Raw genomic sequence first — 24223 nt, forward strand, 5'->3', positions numbered from 1 at the left:
AAAAACCTTCTGTCGTGTAAAGCTAGTGATATCGTTGAGATTCCCAATGAATTTTTAAAGTTTGGTGGCGATGCTCTTGCGGATTCACTTGTTTGATCTCTTCACTATTATTACTGACCTCGAAGCTGTACCTGATGATTGTCAAAATGGCATCATCAAACCCATACTCAAAGCTGGATCTGTCTTTGATATTGATAACTATGGGGGAATAACTTTAACGTCTAATGTGTACAAGGTATATTCGAAAATTTTGGAGGAATCTGAAATGGCCTACTTAATAAATAATAATATTTTATGCGAGGTTCAGGGGCATCTAGAAAAAAAAAGTTTGGATAAAGATAAGAAATGGCAATTAGGTAATCTGCTCCTTGATGAAACCAATGAATACAAATATCTCTGAGTTTATTTTACCCGTTCATTGACTTTTGCCTACCATATAAATTGTTACTTAAAAGATAACTTCGAGCGCAAGCTCAATTATATGACTAAAGTGCTAAATGAGCACGGATCTTTCAATCGTATATCCTTTGGAGATGCCCTCTGGAACTCGGTAATACGGCCATCTATCGCACACGGTTGTGCTGTATGGCTGCCGTCGTCAGCTTCAAGCAAACAAATTCTTGAAACTTTGCAATATAAATCGGCGAAATTTATTTTCAGTACTAATATTAATATCCCTAAATCGGCTTTTTTCGTATATTTAGGTTGGGAATCAATAAATTATTTCCTTGATAGACAAAGGGTGTCTTATTTTGATAGAATTCATGACCTAGATAAGAATAGATTATGTCGAATTATATTTGACGAGCTAAAGGGCTTAACGCTACATCGAGGATGGGGATATCCCCAGTATATGGAAAATTTGTTCACTACGGTTGGTCTTGATCATTTTTACAATTCAAATGTTAACCTGAATAATTTTCAAATAGTTTTTTGGAAAGTTTGTTTGTAAAAGAGAATTTCATGTTATAAGAAATAAAAGCAGTTTAAATGCGTTCTCCAAAATTTAACCCTGCGCCTAGTAGACAGCCTTATTTGTCGCTCGATTTTAAATCTACATGTTTAAAATTGTTAGCACGAACAAACTGTTTACACATGAATCAAGTTTTGTATAGAATGAATATGAGCGAGACTCCCATTTGTCAAATGTGTTCATGTAAATCTGAGGAGTCCGTGGAACACTTCGTACTCGAATGTTCTGAATATACCCCTATACGAAAATAGTATTTTGCCGATATAAATTAGTACCTAAGTACTAACTTCCCCGACTTTTGCTTCACAGAGTTACCGTCCTACGAACAAATAAACATACTGCTAGGTGAATTTTTTTATCATGTTGATCCAAATGTTTGTAAACATGTGAACACTTTTAGTAAAAAGATGTTGAGTGAAATGTACACTTACAGGTCTTCGGTTTAAGAAAATTAAGCTGACTGTGATTTGCGTGTGCAATTAAATTGATGTAATCTTTAAATGTTGAGATTTTATCTTATAATGCTGTTATGTCTTTCATAAAAGGTGACTTGTTTTAAAGGGTATCAATTTTTAACTATGATATAGTCTTATGTGTCTTTTATTTTGTTTTACATTATTCATTGTATATGCTCTTAGACGCAGTTGTATATATATATATATATGTACCCTGCCTGCAAGTACCCTCGTTGTAAATGGGTAGTTTCTTAATAAATATATATATATATATATTTAAGGAATGACTGTAATATATTTTCTGTCTATGAAGAAATAACATCAAAAATGTGGTGCACACTGAATAACCCGCGTAGCGGGTTATTTTAAAGTGTGCACCACATTTTTTATGTTATTTCGAATAGACAGAAAAAAATATTACAGTCATTTCTTATAATTTAATTCTAAATTCCATTTTAAACCGGAGTAAACCATGAAAAAACGTTGATGACGTCACGGTCACATGACAAAATTATGTCTATGAGCTAAACAATACAATGTCAGCCAATCAGAAGACGCGTTACATCCAAAATTAAATTATATATATATATATAAGTCTAAAAATTTGCACAACGATACTAATATAAGATGGTATTATACCTCAAGCGAATATGTTCCAAGTGACAGAAACAACCAAATAACAACTACGTCAACTTGAAACCCGCTTGAAGAGAAGGGGATACAAACACAGAAATATCAAAAAAAGTTTTCAGAAAGCTGAATCAATTCCTAGGAGTAAACTTTTAGAATACAAAGATAAAAAGAAAAATAAAAGGACTCCATGTGTTCTCACTTACCACCCATCCCTCAAAAACAGCTTTGATGTCATTCGTGAGCATTGGAAAACAGTAACTGTTGTTCATTTAATCTCTTGATTGAGGAAATAAAAAAATGAATGAATGAATGCATATTTCGATCAAACTTTTCGGAGTAAATCGTGTTGACAAATATTTCGGCTTAACAAATAGCCTTCCTCAGTGCAGGAACATATATATTGAAAATTAAGTCAGTTTCAAATTCGGAAAAAACACTTATATCAGCTAAACGATAATATGGATAATGACTGTTTAATAGACATTTTTGGAAAAAGAAAAATGAAAAAAACAAAAAACAGGACTGTTTTAAAACATATATATAGGGCAATATCAAGGATATAATTTGAAGTGATTTAAAACGATTTTTTGGTAATATATATTTACATAACTATAGTTATTGTACATATTGTAATATTGTATTGTGTTATCTGTTTTGTAAACTTTTGTAATCTAATCTGTTAACATATAGTTGTTCATTGAATCTCTTGATTGAGGAAATAAAGAAATGAATGAATGAATGCATATTTCGATCAAACTTTTAAACTCACTAATTTTCGACTACATTATCAATTAGCAACTCGACAACTTTCAGTTTTGAAAGTTTTCGATCTATAAGCCGTTCGTGAACAGTGTAGATGAACAGAAATCGTCAGGATTGAAAAAAAGATATTCCGCTCGGATGGCAAAATGATACTTTTTCGGTAATGACAGTGAACGATGAGAGACTATGATGCACACTACCGAGGACTGTTCTTTACATTTTCTTTTTAGTGGAGTGAAGTTTCCCATAGAACACACCGTGTATGAGTTAACCAAAACTTGTAAGGTTCTCGATTGCTTTATATGCATATGTTCATAGTATTTCTTAAATACCAGATGGGTGGTATATGGTATTATCTGTTTCTTTAACATACTTATAAGAAAGAGTAGTTAAAAAACCACGCCGGGCGCCAACAATTCTATGATTCAGTGAATAAATTTTCTATTACGGCAGTAATGTATCTTCCTTTGTCGGATTATTGGGGTGTCGGACTAATGGGATGTCGGACCAATGGGGCGTCGGACTAGTGGGGTGTCGGAATTACGGGGCAACCCCAAAAAATTTACCAAGTGTCTGTCTGGCTATGTTTTTTTAAAAGAAAACTAATTTTAGTGATTTAGAAATAAATTATTTCTGTAAGGTTTGTCTTTATTATGTGGGTAGTAGGTAGAATACCAAACTAAGTAGGGGATTTTATAAAAAGGTCTCCAGGGCCGTAACTAGCCTCTTTTAAAAGTGAGGCAAAATATATTCGCCGCTCAAGGCCCCAGAAGCTCTGGAAAAAATGACGCAAAATTGTGCATTCTGAGCGTTTCTCGGACCCGTTCTTAATCAGAAACGCAAGTTTTGTTTTAATTATGTTTTCGACAATATTCTGGTCTCAAAGCAAAATATATAGATTCATTGTAATACTCTTAGCTTTTAGGGACAACATCAAAAGACCGATAAACAGGATAAAGCAAAAATCGTATGTCACATAATTAAAGTGTGTGGCTGCTGTTTTTTTTTTTTTTTTTTTTTTTAATTGAGTTTCGGCTTGCAGAAAACGTATTGTACCTGTCAATTATTTCTTTTTCAAATCAAGTTAAGAGGGGCTGATTATCATTTATTTAAATATGTGAATTAAGATTTTATAACGCATTTCCATAAATACTTGATGTAGTTCCTAACTGAGATAAAAGGGTACACTCAAGTTAGACTCAGGAAAACTGTTCTTAGACCTCATTGCTACATTTTATACCGGCTGATTAATGTCGGATCTGTCTGTTCTGTTCTGTTCTGGTCTTGTATTGTGTTTAGACTTCGGTGTATTTTTGTGTGACTTTGAAATTTATTCACAGTACAATACTTTAAGTACCGCTCAAGTCGACGATAGGGGCCGTCTTGACCTTGTTGTAGGGTATGAATGATTCTTTCATTGTTGAAGAACCTCAAGCGACTGTCAAGATGAAGAACAGGAATAAAAACCCTGTTCATTGATAATTTGTACTTTTTCTATGTAGTGTGTGCGATTTTGTCCATTGCACATTTACTCCATATCCCTTTATTTTCTATTTAAGGGCCTGAACACGGCTTAATGCAAGTTTAGCCCTTCAATGTAAAAGGTCGTATGGCAATACGTGATTTTTCTTTTTAAATGATTTGATTCCGGGAGATTGGTTGTCTCACTTTAATTTAACCCATGTCAGCTTTTAAGTTTTATTTACAGAAAAGAGAGCCAGTCTTGTATTCTTTAATATAAAGTTTAATTTTCCATGAAAACAACGACCAATTTTTCCTTGTCCGGTAGCATCGAATCTTCTCAAACCATTTTTTTCGACATCGGTGGACATGCAACATTGCCAAACCACACAACCTTTTACCCGTCATCGTTGATCTTTCCCAAGTCTTAAGTCTACTCAAAGCAGAGAATGAACGTTTACAACATACATATGTTACGAGAAGAATCAACAACTGCTTAATATTGGACAACTGAAGCGTTAGTCATAAAGACTGATTGATTGATTGATAGATTAATTGGTGTTCGCTTAACGCCGCCTCAGAACAAAAAAGCGAGAGCTAATTTCAAATATTTTTACAAGTTAAAGTAGGCTTTAAAATTAGACAAAATGTCTTTACAAATGAAATTCAACACTAAGACAATAGTCATAAAGAAGGGCAATAAACGAACAAAAGACAAACCCGGTAACAGATAGACCATCAACACTGAAAACTAAAAATAAATCAGGAACATGGATCCCGAAAAACAGGGGACGACGTCAGAGGGTGAACAGAACTTGCTTCTTGCAAGACACTCGCCTTGAAAACAATTTGATATGAAGACAAGCTTTTGTTTCAACTTATAATTTTTTTCTCGAAAATTTCAACATGAGGCATTTGCCTCATTTGCCTCAATGGCTTTGTAGTTACGGCCCTGCAGCCGGTTGTACGAACGTGTCATAAGTCTAATGAGTCATTAAGTCTTCATTAGTCTAATGCATCATAAAGGCTTAATGAAGACTTAATGACCCATTAGGCTAATGCCACGTTCGTAAAACCGGCTGCTGGTCTCAAAATATTTTTTACAGATAAGATAAGATAAGATAAGATAAGATAATTTTATTGGTTCAAAATCCAAAACTATAGGATTGTTACCAAGACAATACAAAAACATACAAACAAAATCTGACCACATTTATAAACATTATATATATATAACTGTATATCCCCTCCATTATAAAAAGAAAATATTGTTACAATAATAAATGAATGTATATAATCTCTGCTGAGGAGGTGGTACCACAAAGTTATTAAGAACTCAATAAAGCATTTCTAGAATTATACATGGTGCTTATGAATTTTACAATAATTCTAATTATATCAGTCTCACCACAGGTATACAAAAATTTAAATCTTGCTTCATTAGTCATATTTAAAAAAGAGGGAACTATTTCACTAATTTTGGAATTAGTGGAATTTTTACAAGATACTGCGGATTCCGGAAAGAGTTATATTCATTCCGCAATCGTATCGCAATTAGAAATTTGACCTTCACCTATATGCAATATTTGGCGTGGAATGGCTAAATAATTATTTTATCGATATATTTAAGTATGAATGCTACTTAAGACAGTATTCCCAATTATTTGTAAGTATCTGAAAAACGACAGTTTTGTCGCCGTCGAATTTTGTATTCTGATAATTTGAAACTCTGTTTTCTAAAACGAAATTATCTCAAAACTTCAAACAGGGGAAATTATCTCAAAACCTCAATTCAGGTATAATCCACCATTTGACATATAATGGGATACACCAATTGAGGTATAATGCAGTTTTTATCCAAAAAAAAAAAAGTAAGATTACACTCTTCTACAGCTACAGCTCATGTTATGCCTCATCATATTCTTGTCTCTGATGTCAAAATCACCAATACTGTAGACCATCATGAATATCCTCAATTTACCATTATAAACAGATATAATATATCAGACCATCAGATTATCCTGGCAAACTTCAGATTACATATAAATCTTAAAAGGATTTTCACAAGGAATAAATGGTAAACAATCATATCATCTTGCATATCTATCCATGCTACTTATAACCATAGCAAACGACATAAACCTAAATCCAGGCGAAGACACAACAGTATTTCTATGCGGAACCTGTGACGAACCTGTTACATGGGAAGACAAAGGTATGTGTGATACCTGTAACCAGTGGTACCATACCACCTGTCAGTCAGTCAGCTCTCGAACATACAACATCTTAGTAGAGGACAGTGCAATAGCTTGGGACTGCCTTATCTGTGACTGTCCTAATTACAGTTCAGTGTGCTTTGACATATATGTTGCAAAATTCTAGAACACATTATAACAAGCAACATAAGGAAACATCTTACAATTAATAACATATTAAATGATAGTCAACATGGGTTTAGAAGTAAAAGGTCTTGTGAGACCCAACTTATCATCAGTTTACAAGATCTTGCAAAATCATTGGGATATGGTAACCAAATAGATGTTATACTTTTAGATTTTTCCAAAGCTTTCGATAAAGTCCCCCATCAAAGATTAGCCCAGAAATTAAACTTTTATGGTATTAGGAATCAAAATTTAAATTGGATAAATGACTTTTTAGCTGACAGGCAACAGCAGGTACTATTAAATGGTGTTAAATCTTCAAAATTAGCTGTTGATTCTGGTGTCCCTCAGGGAACAGTGTTAGGCCCAACATTATTTTTACTCTTTATTAATGACCTACCCGAACATGTAACTTGCAATGCAAGACTTTTTGCAGATGACTGTTTATTGTATAGAAATGTTAATAATAGTTATGATGCCAAATTACTTCAAAAAGATTTATCTAGTTTAGTACAATGGGAAGAGGACTGGCAAATGAATTTTAATCCTGAGAAGTGTTATGTTATTCATGTTTCTAAAAAAGTAAACCTTCCACTTTTGATTATATATTGCACAATCATGTTTTAGAAGCAGTAAAAGACAGTAAATATTTAGGCGTAACTATAAGCCATGATCTTGATTGGGGAACACATATAAACAATATTACCTGTAAGGCAAATAAAACCTTAGGTTTTCTTCGTTTCTTCGTAGGAACTTAAAAAACTGCACACGTACACATCACTTGTCCGTCCAGTCGTCGAATACTCTTCCCCTGTATGGGATCCGTACAAAAAGCAACATATCACTCAGGTTGAGCAGGTACAGCGTAAGGCAGCCAGGTTTGTCTTCAATGATTATAAAGACAGATCACCTGGAGCAGTTTCAAATTTAATTAAATCATTGGAATGGGAAAATTTAGAAATAAGAAGGAAAAAAGCTAGATTAACTATGCTATATAAAATAAATTGGGGGTTAGTGGAAGTTCCTAAGGACAATTTAACAATATCTGATAGACGTACTAGGGGGAAACATAAATTTAGGCAAATATCAACAAATAAAGATTTCTATAAATTTTCTTTTTATCCTCGCACTATTTCGGACTGGAACTCACTACCTGAAGCAATAGGTATCTGATATTTTTCAATTCCTTTTGATGAACCTTAAAATTGAAGTGTCTAACATGAAGCAAGTGTCTGGAGGCTGTCTTTGAATTCTTCCAATGTGGAAGCTTCAAAGCTGTGACAAAAGCAGATGGTAGTTCATTACATAGACGAATTGCAGAAGGAAAAAATGATTGCTGGTGGTTTTGTATTCTCGAGAAGGGTAGTAGGAATCTGGTGTCATGTCCTCTTGTTGTTACGCTACACCCCTCAGTATTAAGTATTGTTCTGGTGGTATTGCAACACGATGGTGTATTCTGCGGGAGAGCATGATGTCTTTACTCTCTTCCTGGGTTCTTGTAATTCGACCCATTGCAGGGCTTCTAGTATCAAGGTTACACTACTGGTGGTTCTGTAGTCGCCAGTTACAAAACGTGCTGCTCTTCTCTGCACCATTTCTAATTCTCTAAGTTATTGGATCCTAAATGATACAAGCATACTCCATAAATGGTCTTACTAGTGTGATATAAAATTGTACTTTGATCTTGTTTGGACTGGAGCTGATACTTCTTCTCAAGAAAGATGTGATGTTGTTTGCTTTCTTCGTTACTGTGCCCATGTGATAGTTCCATGATAAGTTGTGGCTGATATTAAGGCTTTGGTATTTTGCGTTCTGTACTAATTCTAATGTCTTTCCATGTATGGTGTAGTTCTCGGTAATAGGTTTCCTTTTGTTTGTACCTAGCACTTATCCGCACTAAACTAGAGTACTCTTGCTCAGTCCGGGACGCCCACACTGCAGAATTAGTATCAAATATTGAAATGAGCAAGAGGCGAGCTGCTTGATATGTTTGTCGGATATTAATATCAGATGATATGAGTAAGGTATCTAATTGGCTGAACACACTAGATACGTGGTCTTCCATCTGGTGCTTTTTCTAGGAATTTAATGTCACAAAGCGAATATCTTCACATCACAATGGCCCATGACCATGATGACATTATACCCAGAATGATCCCAGGTCAACCAGGGAGGTTCATTTAAAAAGTCAAAATTGGAATCTCATGTATTTGCTACCATTATCAGCATGTAGACTATGCACAAGACTTTTCATGATGTTCATTGTACAAGATCTCCTATATCATCTAGTCACAATTCCATCAGACACCATTCTTACACCTGCAGATTGAAGAATCAGAAATCTTCATCACCTCGCTTTTAGACACATATATACATTATAATCCTCTGTGCTGATGATATCATGCATGACTGTTTTAGTCTTATGAAGGGACAGAAAAGATTAAAATTAATATTTTCAAGCATAAATTTATAATCATGATAATTGCAATCGCATGATTAAACATATTCAATAATTTTCTATAAAAATTATGACATCATTAGTTTATCAATGTTTATAACATATTGGTTTCATTTTAAGGCAAACTATATTAAAATAAAATAGAATTTGCTCTGCGTCCTTGGCAGTCTGTTTGGTTCATTCATTTTGTCATTTAGAACTGTAGTCTGTTCAAACAGAACTGTGTTTACAGTGTTTTGTAGTATAAAATTTTTCCTTTGTTCAAAATTTACTGATTTTAGAAGACATGCGCAAAGTCACCTGATATTTAAAAACCTGTCAAAACAGGGGTTTCCTTAATTTTGGACACACATTACACAAAATCTTAAGGGTGAAATCTTACATTAAGAAGATTTCATGAAATTAAAGTATAACATGAATTTGTTCACTCAATATATCCAATTATTCATGGATTTATGAGTTAACCAAAGTAAAGCCAAAAGCCTCAGGTGTGTGGATACAATGGACTGCACCTTACATCTATAGATACATACAAGCACTCATTTTTTCGGTTTACAATACCCCAATAGAACACACTACCCATTTCAATAAAACAGTCTCTCTCAGTAGATATCTTTATTGAACAGCCTATTTTTGCTGTTCTCTGTACTTTCAATTGAATATAAAACCTTCTGTACATAATTTTAACCACTTAATTTATTTTCAAATATTGTTGATAAAATAAAGACATGTACATATGTATGTGACAAACCTCAAGCCTATGTGTGCACCTTTAATCTACTGAATGTTTTAGGGAAGAAATCACTAGAGAAGTTCTTGATACTTGCCCATACCCACATCTGTACATGTACATGCATAATTTACAACTGGGTTTTATCTTATATGTCTTAAAAAACTTTTTAAGTTGAAAAAATTGTTTAAGATTGTCACAAAAAAAAAAAAAAAATTAAGGGAGATGTAAACAATAAAATTGAAGAAATTAACACTGTGCAACCAGGCATGTTATTGACACTGGTCCTAGGCCTCTAATTGTAGGGATTTTCAGCCATTGAAGTAGTCAATTATAACCTCAGCATACCTACCTTTATATGTATTCTGTCTGCCTACTCTAATTACAATGAATTAGAATGATGAACAATCTTAAACTTTTTGTTTCAGATTTTTTTGGCAGTAGAGGAATAGATTTTGGTTAAAATGGATGTTTACCTACCAGATAGAGGAAGTACAGTATCCATGGATCATTGTTATTCCAAACCATGGAGTGCTCATCCAGATGCCAGTAATGCTAGGCCAATTAAAAAGTTATATATGCCGAAGCTACCACATCTTACACCAATGCATGTACAAAACAGGTAATGATATCAATAACTGTCATAAAATACTAGTACTGTAAAGATACACCTACCTAATGATACGATACGTATTCAACATTCAACAGCAATGCCAGCCATTTCATAGAGACGTTTAATTTGAAACAAACCTATAGAAAATTATACACTAGTAGCAAGATTTAAGTCTGAAACGGTCATTTTGGTCTGATCAAGTCTTAATCGCCTTGATTTACTGCTAGGGAAAAACGTTAAGACCGGTTTAGACTTTCAGACTCTGTTCCGATATATCGTGTTCAGTCATATCAGTCGGGTCAAGATAAACAAGACAGATTCTTCTAGCGTTCAAATAAGACTTGATTAGATCACGTTCAGATAAAATAAGACCAAAGGTAAAAAATCGGTTTAGTTGCTGTAAGATCGTGTTCAGTCGTGTTAAGATTTTAAATATTTTAAATAAAACGAGCGACACTTTATCTGTGTTTATCAGGGGTTACTCCCCTTTATGAATAAAATCGGCATAGCTAGGAGGATATTCTTTTGTGGTCTTTTAATGTAATACTGTATATCTATTTCATTAAATAACGTATGCAAACGTACAATTCATTTTTTCCCGATAGAATTTTTAACATTTAATTGGTTATATAAGAAAAGATTAGTTGTCTTAACCGGGAAATGTGTTTGTCATTAAAACTTTACAGTCGTGCTTTCTGACATAAAGTAGTCCTGTATTTATTCATTCCGCCCGTAAAGATATAATGATAAGTAATATATCCCAAAGATGTTCTGAAATTTTCTTAAACATTTTTTGTTTCTAATGTTAAATAATAGTTCTGATTCATATACAATTTGTCAAGAAAAATATATTCTAAGTATCTAATTTACTTTAAATTTTTAAATATTATACAGATGACAGTTGCTTGGTGAAAGTTATTTACATTTCAATAAACGGATTATCTAAGCAGTCAACCGAAACGGGTTGTCATAAACTATCTAAATAATTACCCATGCAACGCTTATGATGTTTTATCTATGGACGTAAAATGAATAAAGTTCCATGTTTTATCTTATATAAGGATTTACCGGGTAAAATTATTACATTGACAAATAAAACATTATTTTTTCAAAAAAAATGCAACAAGAATAAAGAATATTTTAAGAATTTAGTTGACAGTTTATATTTACCATTAGGTACCTATAAAGACCGATTTCGATACCTCTCTTGATTTTTTTTTATCATCAAGTTTTTTTTAGCAAGAACTAATACAAGAATAAATCTTATAGAAAAATATCAAACAACGATTGATAAAATCTTGTGTACGGTTTATATTTCTGTTTCGTATCAGATTTTTTTTATAACACCAGCGTTACTTCTCATTTAAAAAACAGTGAGATGCTTACTTGCTTTTTCGAAATTGACCAAAAAGCTATAGAATAACGTAGCGAAATGACTGTACTTATAGATTATACCTTTGTTTTTCCATTTTGAATTGTTTTACACTAGTCATTTTGGGGACCCTTATGGCTTGCTGTTCGGTGTGAGACAAAGCTCCGTGTTGAGGCCGTATTTTTAATCTATAATTGTTTTATACTTTGTAACTTGGATGGAGATGATTATTTGGCACACATACATCTATGTTTATATTAACCAGGAGCAGTTTATAATATTTTCATTTCGATAAAAAGAAATATGCAATTCAGTAAATCAAATCGATTTGTACCATATTGTTACATTCAAAAGTCTTTAACTGAAGTAAATGATTGATAGAAATACATTATTTGTATTGCATCGCTCCTAAAATAATGTCCAGTGTCAAATATTACACATCGATGATCACTTAGATGTTCAACTGATTCAACCAAAAATTAAACTTAGGACTAGGATCAAATGCAATTCATTACGTTACAATTGTATCCAATATTAATATTGCTAATAACATTCAGTCGAGGAAAAGACACATGTGACATTGATATGCATTGGTTTGTTCTAGCCTGATACGGCGAGCGCGTGTCGACAAAAAAGGTCATGTTTACAAGAGAACAATTGTTGTGAATCAGAGCCAAATTGACCTTTGTTCCAACTTTACTCATAAATAATGCGTGCTTGTGGACAAAAGGTCACAGACGAAAGGTCACAATTCAGTTTCTGAGACTATTTTCTTTGAAAAAGAGAAAATACTTATTTAAAAAAATATATTTTGTATGTATCTTGAACTATTGTATATATAAACCAACTCTGTAAACAAATGTATTAAATGAACAAATAATTGTTTAGTAAACAAACTATCAAAGTGGATTGGTACCTAAACAGCTTCATGGTGCTAAGAAATATTATATCATTTGCATGATTAAAATTTAATAAATCTTCATTTACCAAGGCTAATGAACAATTTCATAAACTGTAAAAAGAATATATGTAATACAAAGTAAATTTTCAAGATATTTCTCTTACATACTTAAACAATTGTCACTTCCTGTCCTGTGACTTTTTGTCCTGTGACTTTTCAGTGTTTGCTTACTGTTAAGAATAGGACCTCCCTTACCCAGGACCTCCCTTACTAATGGAGAGAAAGCTGTCGGGACTACCAATCCTAAGTGTTAGAGAGAATAAAAAGTACATCAGTCATTCTCAATTTTATATGTTTTGCGTAAAACAAAACGGTTTTAAATGTTGAATTTAAGGAATGCTCGAATTTAAAAAAATAAATCTTTTTCGTTTGCTTTTCGTTGAAATCATCCTGAATATTATGTAATATTGTACGCTGAACATTCAACAATCATGGCCAAGCATGTGTTCTTCAAAATGCAATCTGTAGAAGAAAAAACACGGTTTTAAATCATGTACATTGGAAATCAAGAATCGTGTGTCGTGTTCGACCTATAATCCTTTATTAAATAGTCGAAATTGACTATTAATATATAGTTTTGTTTTGCACCTACATAACTCTATATATGCATGTTTTTGCCACTTTGCTTGGAAAAATTATCATATATCTTAATTCTCTTTCAATAACATTTCCTTATTCAATTTGCTACTCGTCTACCAAAAAAAAAAATAGATATTGTTTCATTTTTGCCATTTTGGTTATAATAAGTTCTTGGTAGATGTATGTCCTTTATGATCTCTCAGGTAAATATCAAAAATGAGTCCTGAGTTTTGACGGTTGTGAATTAAGGATTAGTTACTTTATGGAACACTTATTTCCTTGGATGGTAGTACAAACTTGTATTTTATCCTTTAAAGTTAGTATGCCTGTTTAATAATTTACAGTTTTAAGGAGAATTCTTCGTCTTTTGCAAATAGATGAAGAATAAAATGAAAATTTGCTTTCGATTGCATTGAGGCAGAGAGAAATATGTTTTGTTATATTTCAGACGATTTTTAGTACGGATATTAAACTATAATTCTTAATCTCTTCCAATTTACAAATATAATTTGGTATTGTTTTTTCTGCAAATGGTAGATGAAACTTGTATGTTCTAACTTTTTCAGAGGTCTGTGAAATCTTGAAAATATGACGTTCCCGGAAATCACAAGTCGCTATATAGAATGCTTGTAAAATTCAGAAACTTGCAGTACGCTCATATTTAATACTTTCTGTTAAAAAAGAAAGTGTAAAAATAAGAAGGCGAAAACGGGAAAAGGGGAGGGTTGTTACACGAACACTTTCTTCGCAATTTAATTCTAAACGAATAGTGATTATCTAACTTTTTGTTCAAATATCGAATACACAATCAAATCTCTAACTTATCCACGCTTGCAATAACCTTTTTATTGACAGGTTTCTGCTGGCATTTGATTGGACAACAGTTTAATGTAGGCGTGACAATCTATCACATTTATCCAATCAGCTGTCTTGTTAAACAAACCTGTGTGCGATGACCCACTGTCCACATAGTTTAGTTTAGAGAGTTTAGTTGTTTTTTTTATAATGAATTGATCATCAAAAGGACGTTGTTGCTATTGTTGGCCAGGGACTTTCTATACTAACGAAAAAGTCCATGTGTGTGCTTGTCAGATAGAAATAGACAACGCTTATATTTAAGAATAAAAAAAGTGATGAAAAAGAAATATTACTATGCATTGGATGGATATTTAGACTAATTCACTAGCTGTATTATACAGACGGAGAAATAACGCCACGTGTAGCCAGGATAAAAAAAAATGATGATTTTAATTATGCTAAAAATGATATATTATCCAATCAAAGGGGAAGCGATATGTCGGCTCCTGAATCCGCCACTGACCAAGCAAATTACGACATAATTAAACAATTAACAACCTTGTAAAAAAAATAATAGAAAAGCGTCTTTTTTATCCCTTATATTTTATGATATTTTGTGGACAATATAAATCTTAAATCAGTGTTTCAAAGTCATATCAGATAAAAAACATAATTGCAATTTCTGCCACAAAAAAAACGTATTTTAGAATCACGAAATAATTGAAATCGAATTTGGATTAGTTTTGTGCTCAATGGAATTTATTAAGACTTTAAAATATCTGTTCCTTTATATTCGCTATTTTGAGATCGAATTTAATGAGGTTCATATATAAGTATGTGCCAAAACAGAAAAAATACAGTTGCAAATCAACGGGTACGTCTAAACACTGCCCAGGACCTCCTGAGTGCACTCAGGACATACAAAGTGCACCCAGGACTCTTTTAAAGTCATCGTATATGCACACAGGAAAAATGTTTACATTCTTTTCACATTGTCTATTTTAGTGGAAACTTTTGGAATATTTTGAAAACGAACTTAAATAGATATTCAATATTTTTATAAAATAATGAGGGCACGTGTCACTGATTCACAACTACTCAGCCGTGAATAATCCAATCAACAAAATTGATTGGATTATCCTTATTGCTTATGAATATTCAGATTCAATATTTTATTAATCTATCTTATGAATATTATGTTATTGAAACAGTGTTTTTTATAAAAATTTAATAATGCGAAATTTTAAAGTTTTTTCGAAATTGATTTATGTAATTAAATACTTTGTGTATTGACTTTAACGATAATGGAGAAAAAAACCTCAAAAGTCCCATTTAATGTATTTTTATACAGTTTATGTGTAATGAGTCAGCTTAATTAATTTTGTTATTATACGTTCTGCAGTTCTAAAGTAAAAGAAATAACAATTGATATTGTTTTATAGTTTGTCTATTATCAGTTCGTTTTTGTTTTTCTTCGTGAATTTTTTCTCCTTTCCAACATCAATTAAATAAACGAATATCATATTTTATTTAATATAAACATACAAAGTGTTTTTTGTTTTGTTTTGATAAGTCTAATATCTTGGTAGAGTACGTGCTTTTATTGGTTTCTTTCTTTGGTTTGGCTTATGGGCAAGTTTTTGTTTTATTTTTATTTAACATCTGTGCATAAGGACTTATTCGTTGTAAGAACGGACTGAGTATCTTTCAACAGTCTGCGAAATAGTCTTTCTCGCTGTTCTTGATTATGAGTCTTGCAAAAACAATATTAAATTGATATGAAATAACATGTTTTCTGTAAGACCAAAAAGTTCATAATTTCTCATGAGCTCGATTTAAAACCAAATCTTACTACCTGAAAATGTTAAGAAAAAAAACCAAATATGATAAATGACGGGAGTTCAATGTACGCATTATTTTAGCCCGTTTGTGAAAGGGGGGGGTCGGTCTTGATTGGGACAGAAAACTGACAGAAAAATGGAGTCAAATTCATTATTCAGAATTTATTTTCTCATTGAAATTCGTTCAGGCTTGTAATCATGGTAATACTGGAGAAGAACGATTTTAAGGAGAAACAAAACTTTACTGTTTGAGTTTGATTATTTGAAAATCGTATTTTGATAAGTACGGCAACAAATACAGATAAGAACGGGCTTCATTCAAAACCAAATATTGCCTTATTAAAATGTTGATGACAAATTCCTTCTTCAGATTCTATTTCCCTATTCAAACTCGTTTGAGGAATTTATTACTCACTCATCGGTACAGCGGATACAGCTTAATAGGTACTTCGAAGGGTGAAAAGCTATATACCGTACATTCATTTAACTATGCACTGTACAGAAGGATTTATGTGGTCAGCTATACACTGTACACAACGCTTCTTTTCGGAATAAAATATCGAAAAATAACATATGTATGAAAGATTTCAATGCCAATTATTGAAACAGCTATACTTATTACGTACACACAGTGCATGGCCTTCTATCAGAAAAAGAGTTGCAATATTGAATATAGGATAATATCGGATGAGACGAGCGCCAACTTCTTTGACAAGTATTTGCGAATGTTTTAGTAAGTGTTCTTGTTTTAGGAAAATAATGAGACTTCTCTAATCATCAACCTACGACCAAATCATTTCTTAAAACAACAATAATGTTTAGATTGAGGTACACATTGATATTATGTAAACACAACAAAGACTTTCTTACCGTGTCAGAAGAAAAATCGATCACGTCCGCTTGGTTAGTACCTATATCCGCTGTACCGATGAAACACGGTGTTACTGGACAAGAACGAGTGAAAAAAGCGACAGTGTCTTGTAAATATGTGGATACACTTTCAATAGTCACACACATATTTTATATACATTTATTTCGGGAATTATTTTTTAATTTATTATGCGCTCTATTGATGCCAGATTTTCCTTTTTTTTACTATCAAATGTTCAACCACACCTATATATGCATTCTTATATTATAGGACTTTCCTCGTAGATGAAACAGGGGTTTTATCCAAAAAGGACGTCACGTTTTGCAATGAATAAGATCTATATTATTTTTAACGTTTTCAAATGAAATGAATTGAATTGAAAATTTCCCGACTATAGACAAGACAAGACGAATACATGTACATATACGTAGACTTCGTTTGGATGTGACATGTCTTTAAAATTAATACAATTGAAATAAGACTGAGAATGAAACTTTTTTCTGTTAACTATGTACCATAAATTTAGGTACATCTCTCTACGATTAATCAGTTCAGTTCAGTTTCTTGTATATTCCTCCATTAATTGTGGAGCACTACCCATAGGGTATAATTGTAGCAACTATATACACCTTAGAACATAAGGAAACATTTAATTATGTACAGATGACTGAATTTAGGCAATAATGATTACTAAATAATTAATATTATAACTAATTCATAGGATTGTCATCATAAAATTTTAAAAATAATATTCATAATGTGCTGAAGTGTAAGAATAAGTTAAGTAAGAACTGGATATATTTACAAATAAGAATTTAGAATTTAAGTGGTCTTAAATTAAACTTTCTTATAATTGTTAGTTAAAGGTGCTATACGTACATCAGAATTTATAATGAGAAGGTTATTTTATAAGACTTATGTAAAAGGGTTGGGGTTTAGAACGATTCATCATATATACATGTTTAATTATTTTCCTTCACAGTTTAAAGTTACCTTATTTCGGATCTTATCATTATTCTTTAAAGGTAACTGGATATTTTAAAACTTTGCAAAAAATTTTATTTAATTTAGGTCCTAATACGTCATAAAATAGTAAGATGGTAAAGTAGGGAACTATTTTATTTTCAAAAAATTTACTTATACTGTACTTGTGTTCAAGTTTTTTTATCCTTTTTGTCCTCTGAGTATATGCATGGCTTGGGTGAAAGAAAAGCAATTGATCTATACTCATGCAAATAACCCTTTCAATTATGCTTTTCTAAAAAGCTAGCCGTCTCATAGCTGATGAAAGTGGAAAATGTTTTCTCTTTGTAGTTCAATTCGTTCAAAATTGTATGTAAATTGTAGTAGATAACAAAAATTATAAAAGGCTTATACCTTTTTTTTAGATTTACCAATTTTTTTTTGGGGAAAGTATTAAAACTGGAAATTGGGGGTAATGTCTTTTTCTCGATTATTTTTTTTCAAACAGATATCGGAGTTGTTCGTTGGCTTTTTCTTTGGTTGTTTGCTTGTTTATTTGTGTTAGAAAAGTATGGCCGCTTCCACCTGAAAGTTTTTCGTTCATAATAGGCATCGAAAAGTGTAGAGAGCAGGCATGGGGTAATGCAAATTTGTAATTGTAATGCATGGTAATGCATTACATTTTTCCAAGTAATTGCATGTAATGTGTAATGCAGCAATTTGTGCATTACATGTAATTGTAATATAATGCATTACTTTAGCAAAAAGTTGTGTAATTTCATGCATTACATGGCATTACATGTCATTACTTTTTTCACATACTACATCTTTAACATATTGTTGGAGTTTTAACTAAACCAAATTTAAGATTTCTTGATTAATTAAGAATATGTTAATTTTAATTAAGGTCTATGTTTATTTTATAATTAGGGAAGTAATTCACAGTAATTAAATATTTCGTTTAAAATTTAAAGAAAAACAACAAAAAATATATTTATAAAGGTAAAGTCAACATTAAGTTAAAATAATTAAAAATTGTAAAAGTCAAATTAAATAGACTTTTTACATGTATACTTATATTCAATTCATGGAACAGTTACTGCATATGCTAGAATCTTTTGTGACTTGTAGTTGTTTTTCAAAATGTTTAATTTTTCTATTCACTAATAAAATTTTCAAATGTAATGTGTAATTCAAGGCATTACTTTGCAAAAGTAATTGTAATATAATGCATTACTTTGATAAATGCATGTAATTGTAATTGTAATATAATGCATGGTTTGGTCAAAGTAATTGTGATATAATGCATAACATTGAAATGTAATTCGCCCCATGCCTGGTAAATGTGAAACGTAGTAAATTTAAACATATAAGAACACAATTAATATATTTCCAACGGTATCTCACATCTTTTCAAAAATGATCCTTAAAATGTAAAGCTTCACATATATGTATGGTTATTTTTGTTGTCGATGAAGATTTTGTCTATTCATTGTAGTTGGACTGCAATGTGGAATGCCCCACGCCTCTTTTTCTATATTTGAATAATGAGTATCCTTAACAATTAAATGTTTCTTTTTTTCAGATTATTTGGTTTTATTGGACTTCTTGATTTTATTTTTTGATGAAAAATACTCAGAGTCGTGAGACGGATAATTTGTTATATAAGACCTATTGTAAGCGCCTGAAAACAAAGTAGTTTCGCCGCCATTTTTTTTCAAATCATAATAGACGTCGTTGGTTATAAAGAAGGTGATAAGTTCTGCAAAGCTACTTTAAGTTCACTATGAGGCCATCAACATAAGAGAATCAACAAATTTGACCAAAACTTAATCAAGCATACAGCTTGATACTGTATCTTTTGTTATTGCTTTACTTGTACATATCTTCATATTTATTTACTATACCATTTAATGTTGGATGACGAATAAGGCCCTTATCATACTTACCCTTAAAAGCTTGACATACTGGATTGACATAATCTTTTGTGGGAGACCGTTCGTATGTTGACATATAAATGTCTTTTTGTTTTATGATCATAGTATATGTATGTTTATACTTGTTTTTACAATTCTTGTAGAAAACATACAATTAAGAATAATCTTTTAAAGTGCCAACAGTATTTTCGTCTTTTAAATTTATAATTTTCTTTTATTTCTCTTTCTCTCATTTAGCATGTCTAGTATAAATAGTCAATAAACCTCAAAACAAACATTAGAAGTTTGTTCCTGACCCTGCTCATAGTTCCAAGTAATATCTGAATTATTTTTTGCTATTAAGATTATTTTTTGTAACAAAAAAAATGTTCCGGCGTGACATTTGTTCCGCTGGAACTTATTTCATACGAAATATGTTCTACCGGAATTTATATCACAGAAAATTTTTACCCGGAATATATATTTTAAGAAAATATGTTCCAGCACTGTAAAATTTGTTCCGGAACTAATTTTTTTATACGACCGCAAAAATTAAAAATTTTTTGGTCGTATATTGGTATGACGTCGTCGTCGTCGTCCGGCGTCGTCCGAAGACACATTGGTTTTCGCACTCTAACTTTAGTTCAAGTGAATGGAACTCTGTGAAATTTTACCATAAGGTTCAATACCACAAAAGGAAAGTTGGGATTGATTTTGGGGGTTATGGTACCAACAGTTAAGGAATTAGGGGCCAAAAAGGGGCCAAAAATAAGCATTTTTGTAACTTCCAGACATTACTTGTGTGTTAGTGTATGGATCTCTCTGACATTATACCACAAGGTTCCATATCACAAAGGGAATGCTGGGATTGATTTTGGGGGTAATTGCCTCAAAATTTAAGGAATAAGGGGCCAAAAAAGGGGCAAAAAACAAGCATTTTTCTAGTTTCATGATAATTACTTGTGTGTAAGTGTATGGATCTTTCTGAAATTAAACTACAAGCTTCCATATCACAAAGGGAAAGCTGGAATTGAGTTTGGGGGTAATTGCCCAAAACGTTTAGGAAAAAGGGGCCAAAAAGGGGCCAAAAATAGCATTTTTCTAGTTTCCAGACAATTACTTGTGTTCAAGTGTATGGATCTCTCCGAAATTGTACTGCAATGTACCATACCACAAAGGGAATGCTGGGATTGATTTTGGGGGTAATTGCCTCAAAATTTTAGGAATTAGGGGCCAAAAAGGGGAAAAAAACAAGCATTTTTCTAGTTTCAGGACAATTACTTGTGTTCAAGTGTATGGATCTCTCTGAAATTGTACTGCAAGGTACCATACCACAAAGGGAAGGTTGGGATTGAGTTTGGGGGTGATGTATCATAAGGGGTTTCAAAAAATTTGGGGGGGGGGGATTTTTTCCTTTTTTTTCTTTTATCCTTTTTTTTCCTTTTAAAATTTTCCATTTTAAGTTGGTTATTTCTGATTTATATTTAAAAGCAAATAATAATGATATGGTAGGAGATACACACCAAACAGGATGTGTAAATTATTATATAATAAGTATTGTGCAATAGCAAGAAATTTTCAATTGCACAGTATTGCAGAATAGCAAGAAATCTTCCATTGCACAGTATTGCGCAATAGCAAGAAATCTTCAATTGCACAGTATTGCGCAATAGCAAGAAATATCCAATAGCACAATATTGGGCAATAGCAAGAAATTGTCAATTGTACAGTATTGCACAATAGCAAGAAATATTCAATTGCACAGTATTGTGCAAAAGAAGATACTTCGTATAAATTGCTTATTTCTTGACCAATTTCAATGGGGTTTTATTCTTGAATTCTTGGGGTTCTTTAATATGCTGAATCTAACCGTGTATTAAGTTTTTGGATTTTAGGCCCCGTTTTTAAATTGGTCCACATTGAGGTCCAAAGGGTCCAAAATTGAACTTTGTTTGAAGTCTTTAAACAACACGACAACGTTCAAAATAAGGTAAATCTTTGAGAAATTCAAATTAAGTCAGCATATATATTGTACGTAGATAATATGATTAAAAAACAAATGCACAACTATGATTAACAACTGCGATAAATATTTAAAACACACTATTTCATTTTTTGTCTCGCCTTGACGGAGTCAAAAAGCGAGACATAGGTATGCTGTTTCCGGCGTCGGCGGCGGCGGCGTCGTCAACAATGTATTAGTTTGTGATTAGGTCTAGTTTATGGCGAACCACAAGTGGTAGGTCAATCATATTTGGTATGCAGTTGTATTAGCATTGGTACATCTCATTTCCATGGAGATTATTTGGCCCTGCCCCCTCAGTCATGGTCAATTGACTTTGAAACTTTTGCTTATTTTACATGTATTAGTTTGTGATTAGGTCAGCTTATGGGGAACCACTAGTGGTAGGTCAATGATATTTGGTATGCAGTTGTATAAGCATTGGCATATCTTATTTCCATGGAGATTATTTGGCTCCCTTAGTCATGGTCTATTGACTTTGAGAATTTTGCTAAGTTAACATGTATTAGTTTGTGATTAGGTCAGTTCAAGGGGAACCATTTAGGGTAGGCAAATGTTAATTGGTATTCAGTTGTATAAGCATTAGCACATCTCATTACCATGGAGAATATTTGGCCCCGCCCCCTCAGTCATTGTCTATCGACTTAGAAACTTTTGCTTAGTTTACATGTATTAGTTTGTGATTAGATCAGTTTAAGATGAACTGCTAATGTTAAGTAAACGATATTTGGTATGCAAATTTATTGGCATTTGCAAATATCGTTTCCATGGATATTATATAGCCTCACCCCCTCTTCATGGTTTATTGACTTTGAAACTTTTACATAGTTTATAAGTTAATGTTTGTGTTTAGGTTTGTTTAAAGGGAACGACTTATAATAATTCAATGGTATTTGGTATGCAGTTGTATTAGCTTTGGCACATCTCATTTACATGGAAATTGTTTAGCCATGTACCTCAGTCATGGTTCATTGACTTTGAATATTTGCATAACTTATGAAACATGTTAAAGTATTGCTATTTTAATTTCAACATTTGCATAATCAAAATTACAAAAGGATGAGACATATTTCTGTGATAACAGTTTATCTACAAATTCTGATATGAAGTAACATATGTTGAATTGCAATATTCATAAATAAATGATTGATCTATAAAAAATTTCTGAAGGATTTTTTTTATTCTTCGCTTATCTGCCTCATTAAATTATTGTCATTTGGGTATTTTTGTATGGATAATGTAATTAAACATTTTGCTATACTGCACTGAATCCATATTGGATGTTTACACCTTTTATTTATTACATTATCAATATAATACATGTTTTTATAATGTACTTGAATTATAACTTTAAGCTCACTGATAACAATGCTCAGTATAAAAGATAACTTGTATAACCAGTGGAACATATTTCACAGACAAGGAACTTATTTCACCAGGTAAGGAACAAATCTCACAAACCTGGAACTTAGTTGTTTCATAAGCAATTCTTAATATACCACATCTCCTTGTGTTTACATAGAGGAAATTAGTCTGTAATTTTTATGACCACACATATAGGTTATCCAGTATAAATAAGTATATCTGAGCCGTTGCCTACAAGTCTAGTGTCGGAACAAACTTTTGGTTTTACTCCAGTATATATATATAGTCCTTTATTTCTAGTTTTTATGAACTCGTTCAATTATAACATAACTGTGTTTTAAAGTTATTATTCAAAGTCTCTTTTAAATAAAACAACTTTTTATACTATTCAAAATTGAGAATGGAAATGGGGAATGCATGTGTCAAAGTGACATCAACCCGACCACAGAGCAGAAAACAGCCGAAGGCCACCAATGGGTCTTCAACACAGCGAGAAAATCCCGCACCCGGAGGCGTGCTTCAGCTGGCTCCTAAACAGACACCAAGTGATGGATACAATTGTGGCTTATATTGTTTAATTAATTTTTTAGAGCAAAAGATTAATTGATTGTTGGTTGCTTAACGTCCAGTGGCAAACATTTCATGCATATTCAGGACGACAAAACTTTTCAGAAAAAGATTATGAAGTACTAGGTATAACAAATGTTAAAATTTTCTCATCATTGACCTTTCAATACAATTTTGTTTATGATATGATCTTTCGTTGTCTTTCTATGGTTATGAAGTCATAAAGTATGTTCTATATATTCTAAGTTAGCATATCTGTACAGTTTGTCATTTTGACTTTTTTTTATTTTGCCATGGCGTTGTCAGTTTGTCTTTGAATAATAAGTTTGAATATCACTTTGGAAATGTAATTCCGCCTTTTTACAAAAATCATGAGATTCAAATTTGATAAGATGAAAGATTATATTTTAGACTAATACGTATGCACATCTGTACAATTTAATGAGATTCTTGATCGGGGGTAGACAATTCCTCTATCTAACAGAACAAGTATCGATTTGC

General features: G+C 32.1%; 1 protein-coding gene across 3 annotated transcripts in view; it reads left to right on the plus strand.

The window, feature by feature from the left end:
- Positions 1 to 5851: 5851 nt before the first annotated feature.
- The window catches only part of LOC127735963 (KAT8 regulatory NSL complex subunit 3-like), a 46280-nt gene continuing 27908 nt past the window's right edge, over positions 5852 to 24223 (plus strand). For 2 of the 3 annotated variants that reach the window (XM_052246430.1, XM_052246431.1), the window contains exons 1-2: positions 5852 to 5950; positions 10282 to 10475. In XM_052246430.1, the coding sequence (XP_052102390.1) occupies positions 10318 to 10475 (158 nt within the window). In that variant the 5' untranslated portion in view covers positions 5852 to 5950; positions 10282 to 10317. Of the gene's footprint in view, positions 5951 to 10281; positions 10476 to 23086; positions 23230 to 24223 lie in introns of those variants that run through there. The other variant, XM_052246433.1, reaches the window with a different exon arrangement.

This window comes from Mytilus californianus, unplaced genomic scaffold (assembly GCF_021869535.1).
Source record: "Mytilus californianus isolate M0D057914Y unplaced genomic scaffold, xbMytCali1.0.p SCAF_3, whole genome shotgun sequence".
NCBI classification, from domain to species: Eukaryota; Metazoa; Mollusca; class Bivalvia; order Mytilida; family Mytilidae; genus Mytilus; species Mytilus californianus.